At 33.3% G+C, this 14977-nt stretch overlaps 3 protein-coding genes across 5 annotated transcripts; 2 read left to right on the top strand and 1 right to left on the bottom strand.

Moving 5' to 3' along the window:
* The first annotated feature begins 37 nt into the window (after positions 1-37).
* Positions 38-644, top strand: LOC127251574 (WAT1-related protein At2g37460-like). The gene is made up of 3 exons (XM_051275312.1): positions 38-163; positions 239-390; positions 473-644. The coding sequence occupies exons 1-3, from the start codon at positions 38-40 to the stop codon at positions 642-644; spliced, it is 450 nt and encodes a 149-aa protein (XP_051131269.1).
* Positions 645-876: 232 nt separating this feature from the next.
* LOC127251770 (60S ribosomal protein L23a) lies at positions 877-2876 on the bottom strand. The gene is made up of 4 exons (XM_051275630.1): positions 2810-2876; positions 2652-2707; positions 1652-2018; positions 877-1100 (listed from the first exon to the last, which is right to left on the bottom strand). The coding sequence occupies exons 2-4, from the start codon at positions 2665-2667 to the stop codon at positions 1016-1018; spliced, it is 468 nt and encodes a 155-aa protein (XP_051131587.1). The 5' UTR covers positions 2668-2707; positions 2810-2876; the 3' UTR covers positions 877-1015.
* Positions 2877-6139: 3263 nt separating this feature from the next.
* LOC127251471 (uncharacterized) lies at positions 6140-10606 on the top strand. 3 transcript variants are annotated; one of them, XM_051275179.1, is made up of 7 exons: positions 6140-6223; positions 6460-6513; positions 6645-6746; positions 7395-7483; positions 7614-9458; positions 9607-9793; positions 9920-10606. In XM_051275179.1, exons 3-7 carry the CDS (start codon positions 6698-6700, stop codon positions 10543-10545), a joined length of 2796 nt encoding a protein of 931 aa, XP_051131136.1. In that variant the 5' UTR covers positions 6140-6223; positions 6460-6513; positions 6645-6697; the 3' UTR covers positions 10546-10606. The 3 variants fall into 3 exon arrangements, with proteins under 3 accessions (XP_051131136.1, XP_051131134.1, XP_051131135.1); XM_051275177.1 differs by having other exon boundaries at positions 7611-9458; XM_051275178.1 differs by having other exon boundaries at positions 6460-6530; positions 7611-9458.
* Positions 10607-14977: the final 4371 nt, after the last annotated feature.

The raw sequence follows: 14977 nt of genomic DNA, 5'->3' as shown, positions 1-14977 counted from the left end.
GGCAGTGACGCTGAAGGATTACCCTACCAAGCTATCCATGACTGCTTGGGTATGCTTTCTGGGAATGATTGAGACGGCAGCTGTAGCACTGGTAGCTGAACGGAAAAATTTTGCAGCTTGGGCTATAAAGTGGGACATTAGCCTCGTCGCGGCTGTCTATAGTGTAAGTAACAAGGATTAAAGAGAAACCAAAGCTCAATCAATCGATCGATCTTGATCCATTTCACATTCAATGCAGGGTGTGTTCTGTTCGGGCATAGCCTATTATGTTCAAGGAATAGTGATGCAAGAAAGAGGACCTGTTTTTGTTGCTGCATTCAGCCCTCTGTGCATGGTGATTGTTGCTGTCCTCAGCTCTTTCATTCTGGCTGAACAAATGTTCTTAGGAAGGTACATACATACATACATATATATATATAACTGAACAACTATTATAAACTGAGCTCTAACTGTCTTGGTTATATATTTGCAGGCTTATGGGTGCACTGGTCATTGTTATTGGACTTTATATTGTGGTGTGGGGAAAAATGAACGATTATGATACTCCTACAACTGAAGAACAAAAGCTACCTATTCGAAAATGCGAACTGAGTCCAGGAATGGAGGTTATTATGGGGGATGGGGGAGACGCTACCAAAAGTTAAGCTGTTATTTTTAAAAGTTCTGCCGAGTATGCAAACCATATCATATTGCAAAAATAATTTTGGAGCAGAACAATATTTTGGGGTCAGTTAAATCAAAAACAATATCGATACCTGAGTAGCTTGCTGATCCGACATATCAGACTCTATATTTAGCTCAACCTGCAACTTTCTATATTCTTATAGAACCAAAAAGTTTGCATTTCGGCAAGGAGTGTCTTAACTGAGCAGACAATGAAAAAGCGAAATAACTGGAACATATGAGTGTTGTAGAATTTGAGGAAATACAAATCCACACTACCATCTAAAATAATAATAATGGAAAAGGATGTCTTCATCGATAACAAACACATAATGGGAGGGGATCTGCTTGCTTAAATGATTCCAATTTTGTTGGCCACGTCAAGAGCATCGTAGTCGGGTGTCAATCTAACATACGCCTTCTTGGTACCATCAGGCCTGAACAAAGTAAGAGAGTGCAATAAATCAATAACTGGGCAAAAGATCAAAGGTATATTAAACTCACATACATGCAAATGCATACTAAGGTGATGTATAGATAATTTGAATTATAAATAGATATTTCATATCAATCATACATAAAAATAACAGTTGGAATATGAACTGTGTAGGTATGAACAATAATGTCCGCTCACCTCTAGCCAACTAATCTACAATCTCAGTTTAATTATTCTAATGCCTCTTGGATATAAAGTTGTAATATAATCACGGTTTTCGAATTCTCCAAGCATTAGTTAACAACATTTTTTGCCTAAATTACATTCAAATCACACAAACAAATCAGATTGTGTATTACTTTATATGGTATATTTAGTTAACATTATTATTCACAAGAGCATATGATACAAAATTTTAATTCAAAATCAAAACACAACCAAAAGAACATTAAACTATTGGGAGTTAGGCTACCAAAATATAAAAGTAGAACCCTTTGTTGTATAAAGCAAAACTGTGACATATTGAATTCAGATTAAGGAATCATTGCTCACCTGACAAGGGTATTCACTTTCTTGGTCTGAATGTCATACATCTTCTTCACAGCATCCTTAATTTTTTTCTTATCAGCACGAATGTCCACAATGAACACCAGTGTGTTGTTGTCCTCAATCTTCTTCATTGCAGATTCTGTGGTGAGAGGGTATTTCAGAATCTGGTAGTGGTCAAGTTTATTCCGCGGAGGAGCACTAATGCGAGGGTACTTGGGGTTCCTCTCCTTCTTTAATGTCCTAGGCCGATGGAAGGTAACTTTTGTGCGTATCTTCTTGACCTTCTTAAAGGCTGTTGAACCTGTTTTAACTGCTTTGGCAGTCTTCAAAGCCTGAGCCTTTGGGTCTGCCTTCTTCTTGGCGGGATCAACTGCAGAAATTAGGCAGCATATTAGTCAACCAAAGAAGGCAGCCAAGATATCTTCCGAATCAAAATAATCACAATCGCAAATGAATCATGTCCGGCGAGAGGAAATATTATTACAATACTAATTCGCATGTTCATTTCACAAAATGGACTTAAAAATTATGGTGCCAACACCAACAAATTCTTTCAGAATTCCTGATTATTGTTTTTTATATTTCCCATAAACAGAAAAAGGACAAAAAAAAAAAAAAGATATCACATATTCCAGATAACATTTATCCACACATGAGTATTCCAAAGCTTAGTTGCGTAATTAATTCAGCAACGGATAACTTACAAATACTTTGAAAATTGCATAAATTCAAAGTCAAATTTACGCCACAGGCAATTAGTTCGTTTTTAAACCAAAATAAGGCGATGGAAACCACAATCAACCTAAACCTACATCTAATCAACTGTTGCAACACAAAACGAAAATTCTTCGTATACACGCACCAAATTTGATACATACTCACCCACATTATCGGACAAAGAGAAAAACATAACAAATAAACCATCCCTAATTCGATTTTATAAGACCCGATAATCACTTTTTATTCGTAAAACCCAGTATAACTAAGGAAAAAAGTTTCTTACCTTTAGCTGGAGCCATTTGTACCGGAAGCAATCTGATTCCCCAACGATGTTCTTGGCTGAAAATAAATAAAAACAACAGATTTACAGACGCTTAGACGTATGCTTACAGAATATGAAATTCGATCTAACGAAGCTAGAGAGGCAGAACGGGAGATAACCTGAAGCAGAAGTGATACGCCTAGGGTTTCGGCGGTAGACGGCGTGGGCGTTGCTTTATATATATACTGGGTAGATCAGCCACAATTTCAAATTGGGCTTAGTAACTTTCTACAAAATCGGCCCAACTATCAATTCACCAATAATTAGTAACTTATTGGGCTTTAACTTTAAATCGTCCCAATTATTTTATTATCTATAGACTTAGCCCATCCGGTTCCGAAGTGCCGGTTCGTCCGTTATCGAACCGGACTCGGCGGGCGACGGCGACTATGGAATGTGGCGGGCGGGCGGCGACTGTGAAGACGGACGAGGAGAAAAAGAAAGTAAGAAAGGAAAAAATTAAGAAAGAAGAAGATGAAAAAAAAATCTGTATTAGGGCAAAATTATTATACTATATTATTATATTGTTATAAAAATAAAAAATAATATTAATATTAATAAAAATAAAATAGTTATTAATGATCGAAAAATACTAAATTTTTTTATAATAATTTTTTATAATTTTAATTTAGTTATTTATTAAATTTATCTTTTTAATTATTTTTATATTATAATAATCTAATTAATTACTCATTTATATAATTTTTACCTAATAAGTAAATATATCTAAATAAAATAAAAATAAAAATCAATTATTTTTCATAAAATTTAAATTTTAAAAATTTTAAAATAAAAAATATTAAAAACGAATATACATAAATCTTCAATTCAAAACATAATTAACGATTTTTTAACCGTAATCAAACTGTCAAATCGTAATCGAAATTATGATTCGAAAAATTTGATTTCGATTTAATATTTTAAAAATATGTAACTGTTTGGACAAGTCTAAAATGTATATCTAAAATTTTTATGTATCCTATTTATTTGATGTTTTTATTTAAGAATTTATAATCTTTTAAAAATGTTACTTCTTATGAAATTTGAAAATTTATGTTAAAAATGTAAACATACAGCATAAGTTCGAATGATTATTATACAATCATCTCAAATGAAAATTTTGAAATTAATGCAAATTATGACGAAAAGTTTGAAATCAACATAAATGACATAATTAATTATATTGATAATTAAAATCATAATTATAGCCATCATTAGTTGTCTGATATTTTAATAGTCTATATAAATAGCACCTTTCATTTTAAGACACTCCAACTACGCGAAGTCTCTCCTTTCTTTTTCTACTTTTCTTCCTTTAACATTTCCGGTGAGTTTTCTGGTGTTATTTGGCAAAGTTTGTCAGAGTCAATGGTTATTTACGACTCGATTTCATTTCCTGTATTACTTTGTTTGGTTGTTGAAATAATTTATTGTGTTATTTCTTATTATTTAATTTATTATTTCGTATAATAATATTTGTATTATTATTTTTTCAAGTTTGTTAAATAAATATTTTGAATATAAATTTAAGTTTTACTTAAAAATTGAGGAAATTAATTAAAACCTACAAACAAATTGAGCCAGTGATTGTATTGTATTTTAATTTAACCATTATTTGAATATCTATGTTTCCCAATAGTAATTGGTATTACTGGAATTGCATAGTACATATTGAAATAAAAATAAGATAAATCGAAATGATATGAGTAATGATTATATTTTTTCAGATCAAATCTTTAAAAAATTTACTATTTAAATTCTTGTATTTTTTGAAAAAGATACAGATTTTTTTTTCACAAAACATCTTATATAACATTATTTTGATATCAAATTCAAACTAAATTTTTTTATTGCAGATATATACATGTACATAATATATTTATTCCTAATATATACATTCATATACATATGTTTGATTGCTAAAATTTTCTATTTCAAGTGGTTGAATGGGATCACCGGAATCCTCATCCAAATACATCCGCATGGTAGGTAATCGACACCCAACTGAGACTTGTTAAAATATATTTAGAAACAATATATATATATATATATATATATGACATTGAAATTTGAATACGCAGGTTCATCGTCTGATCGAGGAGTGCATGGTATTAAATATGAGCAAAGAGGAGGCCATGGAAGCTCTCTCCAGAAAAGCAAATATCGATCCCATTGTCACTTCTACAGGTCTGTCGGTCTGTCAGTCTCTCATTTTCAGCACAAACACGTAATCAATAAATATAATTCTAATATATAATTATATTGCAGTGTGGAAGGAGCTGGAAAAAGAAAACAAAGAATTCTTCGAGGGCTACCACAAGAAAATAGCTGATATTCAGAAGACCTCTCAAATCTCTCCTCCTCCTACTTCTTCAACTTCTTCTTCAACGGGAATCAAGCCATAACCATACATACATACATATATATATATATATTTATATGCGTACTACGTACAGTAATAAACCGAGCTCGAACATGGTCGACATGATCGGGCCGGGCTCACTGTGTTTTTCCCACTGGTTTTGCTATTCTACTCTACTTATCTATTCAGTGTTTTTAAAATATGTATATTTAAATCTATATATATAATTAATTATATTCATTAATTTGTGCATTAGGATAACAAATCAATGAAAAAGATAAACGTGCAAAGATTTCGCCTCTTAATTTTCTTTGCGCAGCCTGCGGCTCATAATTTGCATTCAGAACCACGATTAATTATGGCCTGAAGCAGCAATGTTGTCTAGGGTTTAGGGCGTATTAACTTCAAATTGGGCTTTGCAACTTTCTACAAAATGCGGCCCAACTCATAATTACTCATTGGGCTTTGGTTTTCATTTGGCCCATTGTAAATATTACAAAACCGTTAGGGCTTCTTGGGGCCCAACATGAGTGGGACCTTGTGAGCCACGTGGCGGCGTGGTATTTTAATTTGTAACCCATTATCAATCCAACAGTTTAATTTCAAAAAAAATATATATTATATATCGTTTTATTAAAACAATAAACAGTGAATATGGTATGGGTAGATGACATCGATAATTATTACAATCAATGCTACCCTACCGTTACGTTAAGTGTTATGTGCCAAAGAAGCAAACCCACATTTGAATTTGGATCCATTTGGTGAAGTTTTTTTAATGGTGTCTTTCATTAATTGTAGTAATTTATTACAATAATATTAGACAAAGCTGGTTCATTTTCGACTTACCTTATTAATCATCTGTCAATATCATTAACCTACGATATGATCATTTTTATCCAAGCGTGGCGTTATCTGATTCAATCAGCACCGTCAATTTCACGAACGGTCGGGATTCGTAGGGGACCTCGGGTCCCGGAGTTGCGAGTAGTTGGTAGGTTTCTAGCTGATGGTGCAGTCACAGTGAATCGTTATAGCAGCTATATATAGCCTGAGCCTCCCTCCAGTCTCGAGTTAGGCTTTGGATATTTCAAATTCCATTTCAAAAACTACCCTTCAACCGTCATTAATGGCCGCTTCCTTGCTCACGCTACTCTCTCCTTCACTCTGTGTAAGTGTACTGCAATTGAAACTAGTTTTTGTTTTTTTCCAGTTACTTTTCATTTGGCTGCTTCTGTAGTACAGACTTGTAGCCTAGTAGTTTTTCTTGGTTGTGATTTGCTAATGAATGTGTGGATGTTTTGTCATGGCTGCAGTTGTATGTACAGGCACAGTATTTATATCTTTAGAATCTGGTTGAAGATCTGCTCATGGAGATTAATTTTTGCTTTATTTGTTGATGTGCAGGTGTTTGAATTTAGCTGGAAATGAGCAAAAGCACGAATCGCGACGGTTTTCGAGGTGGCGTGTCGTTTTATGTAATTACAGTTTCTTTTCTTCGCTCCTTTGTTCTTCGGATGCTCTGTGCTCTTTTCGGAAAAAGAGAATTTGTCTTTTTCTTTTTGAATGTATAAGTCGTCGCCATCTTTTAGGTACTATTTTTTCGCCGTTGCTGTCTGCGTAGTTTGAATTCTCGAGAAAGAACATGGAAAGAGCTCGGCACAGGAGATCGAAAAGCATTTCTGCCATAGAAGGTAATTTATAACTAAGTCTCGATCAAGTTTAGACACCATGATCATATGGTGTACTCCATGGTAACCGCATTTTGCTCTTTTGAAGTTTAACTCTCTGTTTGTTGTGTTGCGACATCTGATTCGAATACTTGTTGTTTGAAGATTCTATAGAAAAAAGTTGAATTATGTGTGTAAGTTCGGTAAAGTGTTTGGCTAGTAGAACGAAAGAAACTTCTCTGTAGTAGATTAGTATGACATCCATTGATTATGATTGTAGATTTGTAGTTGCTGAGCCTTTTCTCCATTGAGGAGTTGCACTAGCATTCTTCTGCAGCTGTCATCCAGTTATTCTTCTCCAACTTTCTGAATGATTTTTCAAACGTAGTGGTAATGTAATATGTATTGAATAGCATAGATTATATTGTTGAGTGTGTTTGTTTTTGTTTTTTAACTTCATCGTGCTAGAATCATTGAGTAGATTTTTTCACTAGAATCTAGTGTTTGTCTGGAAGTATGCGGCCCTGGGCCCTGGCCGTGATTCACGATGATTAGGATTCACTATTTTCCTTCTACTTTTCCATGAGTTTAATTTCTGCATAGGCATGTCTAGCAACAGATGTATTTATACTTTGAACGGCGATTAAAGCCTTTCTTTGAACTTTTGACCAGGAACTCGGAAGGTGGAGCAACACAAAACAAAATCAAGAATATCCACCGACTCTCGATCTCATATTGATAAAAGCAATTGGGATGACACGGTTTGTGATTCCCCGTCGTCTAGCTACAATTCAAAAATGCATGCTTCCATTTTGTTGACTGTTTTCTCCATCCTACAGTCGCTCTGAAATTTGATGGTTTTCATTTTGATTTTTTATTTCGTCTCAGCAGGTAATGCTTGATTTCGGGCGGAGATCTGTTGGACGAGTAACGGGAATACCAATGAAGAAGTTGCTGGCAGAAGAAATGTCAAAGAAAGTTGAGTCAAAGAGACAAAAACCAAGTATTATTGCCAGATTGATGGGCCTTGAAGTGATGCCACCACCATGTCACAATCGTAAACAGCAAAAACTGTCGCAGGGCACTCGGCAAAAGGGGAATATTGCTAACCTCCAAAAAGTTCGACCAGTGCATGATGGTCTATTGAGCAAGAGAAGTTCATTTGATCAACAAGAATTCAAGGATGTTTATGAAGATCTGGAAGCATCACATCATGTGAATAGGCGTTGTTCTTCTAGGCGGCATGAAAGTTCCATTCAAGCAAAACCTGAAGTCTCACTCATTGAGCCGGAAGTTTCTGACATAGAGAATTTCTCAGCAGATGAAAACCTTCAGGATTCAACAATGTTGGATGCTACTTCAGAGATGGCGGACTCCAGCAATGGCTTATTGCTGAAATTTCTCACGGAACCAGATTACTTGCTTATGAACCATTTGCATGATCTGGAAGTTGATTCTGGCAGTTCTCTTCTCAATCAAATGGCCGTTTTGAAGCCACTAAATTCTGAGACATATGGAAGCAAGGCAAAACCCTGGAGACCTCGGGAAGATACTTGGACAAAACACCATGTTGTGAAACGTGAAGATAAACTTTTGCTTGAATCACTGAATCGACGCAAAGCTCGTGCTTCTTGCCAGTTTTCAAGGTTTCATAAAGATGAGATCAAAAATCAAGTTCCTACAAAGGTAGTCCTTCTTAAGCCAAACCCGGGGAAGATGAAGGCATCTGGCTCATCACTCAATCCCCCACATGGTTATCCGCTCACCTGCAAGAAAGATTCGCATGGTGTTGGATTCTCAATACCCATCTCTACAAATGCAAGAGACATAGCTAGGGAAATAACAATGAGGATGAAAAATGGTTTTGACGGGTCAGGGAATGCCGACACCATGTCTGTTGGGTTCAACGGATATGTAGGAGATGAGAGCTCATATGATGCCACTGATAGTGATTCTGAAAGTGATTCACAACTGTATAAACTACCATCCAGCAAGTCCTTCAATGGTGGTAGTTTGTGCAGAAATCTATCTCCTCGTCGAGGCGAATCATCTATAAATAAGGAAGCAAAGAAGCGACTGTCTGAGAGGTGGAAGATGAGTAAAAACTATCAGGATTTAGAAATGCATAACAAGGGACATACATTACTTGAAAAACTGGCCTCACCTGACAGAAAAACAAGGGCAAGTCTTGGAGGCCCAAGCTATAGAGTTGGTAACACTAGTAGCTCTGCAAAATGGGATGGTTCTTCAGGCACCATCAGTCCTAGAGACGGGGAGAAGGATAAACTAATGAAAAAAAATTCAAGAGCAAGATCCCTCCCTCCCCTCATTGCAGGGAGAAGTCCTTGCAGAAGCACCACTCGTGCTGAATTGCCTGAAGATCAACCAGTGATCCACAGTAGGAGTAAGGCTGTCAAAGGAAAACTCAGTAATAAAGAATATAGCACAAATAGAGATTCAAAATCCAAGAGTAGGAATCATCATTCAGATCAACATGTATTCATTAACAGGACAAGCTCATATTCAGAAGCCAGTTTTGAGATTCAAATGGAGGCGACCACAAAAGACTTAGCTGAAGAGCATTCTATCATTCATATGGCTGCAGGGGAAGAAGACATGCTTCAAAGTTGGGCATCCGATGTAATGATGATTGCTGAATCTGAAAGCTTGAATTCGAACTTGAATGTAGACGATGAAAAGTTTCGTACTGATGACTTGGAGAACTCCCCGCTTCAGGTTTGGTTCCTTCAGCATGTCATGTTAATACACGTCCTTCCTTACTTTCTAGATAAATCACAGTTTGAATGCTTTGAGCCTTAAGTACAAGAGGCACCACTTCACCGTGATGCTGTATCTAATGAATGTTTATTTGTAATGTTTTCAGGAACTTCCCAAGGAACTACCTGAACAATGTTCCCCTTTCTCACAACGCTTAGGAACTGAGCCAGCTCCTTCTGATAGCTCCAAGGACGCCGATAATAGCAGTCCTGTTTCAGTCCTCGATGACCCTTTTACCACTGAAGATATACCGTCTTATGAAAGTTTTGAAAGAGTCAGTGATGAACTTCATGGTAAGCAAAAGTTACTCTTGACCATAATATTCTTCTCTAGGACATACTAGGTGATGATATTCACGTTGTTTAAGCCTCACTTAGCTTGATTCTTCCTAACATGTCCACTTGGTTTTCCCCTCCTAGAGCTCCGAATTCAACTGCAGCTCCTCAAATCAGAGTCCGGCGAATGCAGCGATGCCTCGACCAATATCTTTCCCATTGAGGAACAAACCACACAATCCTCTTCAGTTGCCTTTGATGGAAATCCAGCACCGGGAGCTAAAGGCTGGGAAATTCCTTACACCGTAGATGTGCTAATCAGTGCAGGTCTTCAAGATCTCGAATTCAACATGCTTAGAACAGCATGGCACTCCCCAGACTGCCCCTTGGACCCTGACTTGTTCGACGCCCTCGAGAAAAAATACAAGAATGACACAGGTGAAATGAGGTCAGAAAGAAGACTGCTCTACGACAGAATAAATTCAGCCCTGTTGGAGATCTTCGACGAAGAGGTCGACAAGCTGTGCCACTGGGGGATGCCTAAGCTAGGAATGAGTTTAAAGAGGAAAGGAGTTGGAGTTGTTTTGGAGAAAATAATGAAGAAGGTGGAATGTGCAGCAAAGTTGGAGGACATATCAATTGTGCAGCAGCAGCAGTGGGAAGAATCAAGAGAATGCAATGGAGAAATTGAGGTAATAACAATAGGTAATGAAATTGAGGATATGTTGATTGATGAGATTGTTACACAGTTTGTGGATTACTTGCACTAAATGAAAGATGAGTAGTTTTATTAGGTGGTTCACATGAAACAAGTTATAAAAATTTTAAAAATATTTCGAGTATCACTATTAAAATAAAACAATTTATCTTTGTTCAATTTGCTTCATTAGAAGATAGGGAAAATTGAATGAATGCATCTTAGACTTAATAGGCTTCTCAATCTTTTCGAACCTCTCATACTTAATGATTTACGACAAAATTGAATCCTCATAAACTGATTTGATCAAATACAATGTGTATGCAAAGTTGAATAAATCGGCTTAAATAATGGTGAAATTTAATTCAAGAAAATAAAATTTGAAATATCTTGAAATTGATTTTTAGGTGAGTAATGCTGAGCCTAATATTCTGTCTAAGCTTTTTCCTTTTTATTTCACATGGTCTTCGGGATTGAATTTGGATCACTAGCCTGAAAAAGAGGTGGCAAGAATTGTTGTAGGAGTACATGAGTGCCAGCGACCTACATGTTTGCTGCCTAACACAATCAAAATAAACTTTTTTCTTGAACTTAGTTTTTAGATGATATAATTATTATTATTTTTTTTTTTTTTCTAAAAAATGAAAAATGAACGTTGAATACAATAAGTTTGAAAAAAAATATATATATTCTTCTCTATTTCGGAAAATTATGTACATTTGTTTGAATATGAAAATTAAATGATAATGATATTTTAATATTAAAATTAGATAAATAAAAAGTAAAATAATATACTATTATAAATTTATTAAAAATTGATAAAAAAATAATATATTAAATAAACAAAATAGTGACAAACTAATTATTATTTATTTTCTTTCATATCTCATATTTATGTTGCTTCTTTTATTCGTTCATATCTCATGTGTTCTATTTTGTTTTTTTTTTAAAAATATATTTTAATCATATTTTAATTTTTAAAATTTATAAATTTTAATTAAATTAATTAATTATTTTAATTTTAATTTACTCTCTACGTCTCATAAATATTATCATTTTCGTTTCAAAACAATATTATTATTTCTTTGTTAAAAACGCATATAATTACATTATAATTTCAACAATGCCATTACAAATATTTATACAAAACAACAAAATTGTAGTATATATGTCCTTTTAGTCTTATTTGTATTATACATAGGTATAATATTAATATACAAAAAAAATTCAATTCCAGAAAAGTAAACTACAATTTTTTAAATGGGTCAAAAGGAGTATAATTATTTGTATCATCATATACTTATTTTTATTAATATATTTTATTATTTTCCAATAACATCACTCTTATATGTTGGCGTCTATTGTAATTACAAAATAAAATATTTTTATTTTGTTGTAATTAATTTTTATTAATATATTTTTAATTATTTACTAATTGTACTATTCATATATTACTATGTCTGTTTGTGACAAGCGGTATGGAGCGAAAAGAGTATTTTATTACAGAGTAAATAAAATTAATGATTATAAATGAATTTATAACTAAATTCAATTGACGAAAAAAATAATAATACTATAATTTTAACTGTAAAAAAATATTTAATTATATTTAGCCCCAAGCAATGGAAATATTTTGAATTTATGTGACAATTAAATAATAATAATATTATATTGATACTAATGTTTTAAAAGACTAAAAATATTTAAATAGATAAAAATAATAAAATAAAATTATTATTTTTAAGACGGGAGGAACATATTATTATAAAATTAATAAAGATAAAAAAGCTAAGAAAATTATTGCCTAAATACTGACCCATTCACTTTTTCTAGGATTATTTTCTTAAAGGATTATTATATTTAACACTACTATATAGTAACAAAATTATTTTTTAAAAGAAAAAAGAGAGAAACGATGTGTGTTTTGGGGTTTGAATTTTGAATTAAGATTTGCACAATAAAAAAATTGAATTTGAATAATTGTATAATGTGATATAAATTGATATTGATGTGATATTTTGAATGTAAAATTGATTTTTAAGTATAATATAAAAAATAAAAAATAAGTATTTGATTTAATATTTTTGGGAAAAAAAAAAAAAGATGAATATTGTATTTAGAATTCATTCCCCCAAACAAAACCCATCACCGTCTTCTTATAAAGTCAAATTAATTACTTTATTCCGTCAGACCTGGCTTGCAAGGTATTAGGTTCGGCGAGGGGTTTACCTAGTGCGTAATTTCGGATAGTGGTTGCGGATTCTCATGTCATCCAAAAAAAATAAAATTACTTTATTTAAAATAATAATAATAATTACTTCATCGTTATGCAAATGTGAGCTTATTTGACCGGACATGAGTTTTAATAAAAATGAGTAATAATTATTACTTTTTTATTTTATAGTAAAAATGTACAAAAATATAATAATTTTTTACTTAAAAAAAACAAAAATATTTTTTAATGACAACTTAAAAAAAAAAGATTTAAATAACCGCTGAACTAGATTTAAATGACGGATGAAGTACTTTCCAAAATGCTTACCCATTCATTTACAAAATGGGAAAACATAAAAAGGAAAATGTTAAAAATCATTCATATAATCAATGAATGACTTTCCATATTGCTTAGATATAATCCTCACCCATTCATTTAATATATTTTAAAAAGTGTCACTAATATCACATAATTACTGTCCGATTTTCTTAATCCCCATCCATTCATTTATACAAATGATATAAATAAATAAATAAAAATGTAATCCCCATCCATTCATTTATACAAATGATATAAATAAAAATGATTACATTCCATATTTCTTAAACCCGACTTTAATGTAATCCTATCACGCAGTCGCGTTTCCTAATTTGAATTTTATTTCCAGAACAGAAAGCGTGATTTTGCCTTAACGTTCGCCTCCCCTTCTCTATTTAACCCAACGCCGCCGAGTGTTGTTTTCATACACAAACAGAAATGGAGAAATCAATCTTCCTCAGTCTCCTGCTATCAATTGTCATTCTAGGGTTTGCTCGACACACAGTTGTCGGACGCGAAATTGTCGCCGGAAATCTTCCGCCGTCCGGTCCCTCTAACCGTTCTTCCGACCCTCCACCCCCTCCGCCGCACCGTGAAATCGCCGCCGTTGACGAAGAATTAACCTTCGGGAAGCTTCCGAGGAACGTAGCTATTTCGCCGTCCGGTCCGTCGAACCGTACTTCCGACACGCCGCCCCCACCTCCGCCGCACCGTGAAATCGCCGCCGTTGATGAGAAGTTAACCTTCGGGAAGCTTCCGAGGAACGTACCTATTCCGCCGTCCGGTCCGTCGAACCGTACATCAAGCAGTCCACCTAGTCCTCGACCGCCGCATCGTGAAATGTGATTAGTTAGGTCGAGGCAGAATTAGTTAGTTGTATCGTCTTCTTGCTACTTGTGGGAAATCCATCCATTATCTATACACAAAATAAATTCTAGCTCTGTTAACAGTAATTTTTTAATTATTAGTGGTTTTTTTTTTTTTTTTTTTTTTTTTAAATTTGAGAAAAATTTGATTTGAATTTTATATTAAAATAATATATGATAAAATATTTTGTAGACAAAAGAAAAAAAATGCACTATTTTTAGAATTTTATATTTCAATAAAATGACAAATTGATTCCTTACAATCAAAGAAAAAACGTGTTCCTTATATTAACACAAGTGTAGGTCAAGAAATAAAAACTAAAACTATATAATACAAATAAATTTATATTATGTCATTCACACAAAGAATGTCATGTTTTTTTTTATAGAAATTTATATTAATCAAATCTACTATATACTACTCTAAAAAATTGGAATTGAATCTACATCATTCTCCTTCGAATGAACTTTATGGGTTTAATACAGTCTTGTCTGAGAGTATCCCTTTGACAAAATACAGGTTAAACTTCTCCTTCTACTATTGTTTCTCATTTAATTCCAAAGTTTTCATATAAGTGGCAGAAGCTACTTTGTGTATTCGGGCCTAGGTCTTTTACATGATTTGGGTTCTTTTATTTTTTTTTTTGAGTTTTTAATTTTTTAACTATGTGTTTCATATAAGGCTTGTAGTCTTTACTTGTTATTTTTTATGTTAAATTTATTTAAAGTTTAAAAAAAAAAAGAGAAACAAGAAAAAAAGGGTGAAGACACAAAATCTCCAATCATACCTAAGTATGGACCAATACACCAATCTAACTCGTATCCCTGGCATAAAATGCATGGACAGTCTCCCGCAACAATCTTGACATATGCATGGGATAGGCTGCAAAGTTCTTGGGCCTTGGTCATAAATTACTTTCGAAATTTAATTTCTTAAAATCCCCACCCATATTCATTTATAAAAATGAAAAAATATATATATATATATAGTAAAAATATATAATCATAATAATAATGTAATAATCTTCATATAATATCAAACAGTTACATTTCACAGATATTGCTTAAAATCCGATTTTAATGTAATAATCTTATATTGCTAAATA

This window comes from Andrographis paniculata, unplaced genomic scaffold, assembly GCF_009805555.1.
Source record: "Andrographis paniculata isolate CXL003 unplaced genomic scaffold, ASM980555v1 Contig45END, whole genome shotgun sequence".
NCBI classification, from domain to species: Eukaryota; Viridiplantae; Streptophyta; class Magnoliopsida; order Lamiales; family Acanthaceae; genus Andrographis; species Andrographis paniculata.
Note: the sequence above shows the minus strand (reverse complement) of the source record. Positions and strands in the feature narration are given on the sequence as shown.

Bases quoted from the DNA above. Each gene is read 5' to 3' on its own strand.
- LOC127251574 (XM_051275312.1), top strand. From the start codon at position 38: ATGACTGCTTGGGTATGCTTTCTGGGAATGATTGAGACGGCAGCTGTA. The intron at 164-238 runs GTAAGTAACAAG...CATTCAATGCAG, and splicing joins TCGTCGCGGCTGTCTATAGT to GGTGTGTTCTGTTCGGGCAT. The intron at 391-472 runs GTACATACATAC...ATATATTTGCAG, and splicing joins GAACAAATGTTCTTAGGAAG to GCTTATGGGTGCACTGGTCA.
- LOC127251770 (XM_051275630.1), bottom strand. The intron at 1,101-1,651 runs GTGAGCAATGAT...TACTTTGTTCAG, and splicing joins AAAGTGAATACCCTTGTCAG to GCCTGATGGTACCAAGAAGG.
- LOC127251471 (XM_051275177.1), top strand. From the start codon at position 6,698: ATGGAAAGAGCTCGGCACAGGAGATCGAAAAGCATTTCTGCCATAGAA. The intron at 7,484-7,610 runs GTTTGTGATTCC...ATTTCGTCTCAG, and splicing joins AAAGCAATTGGGATGACACG to CAGGTAATGCTTGATTTCGG. The intron at 9,794-9,919 runs GTAAGCAAAAGT...TTCCCCTCCTAG, and splicing joins AGTCAGTGATGAACTTCATG to AGCTCCGAATTCAACTGCAG.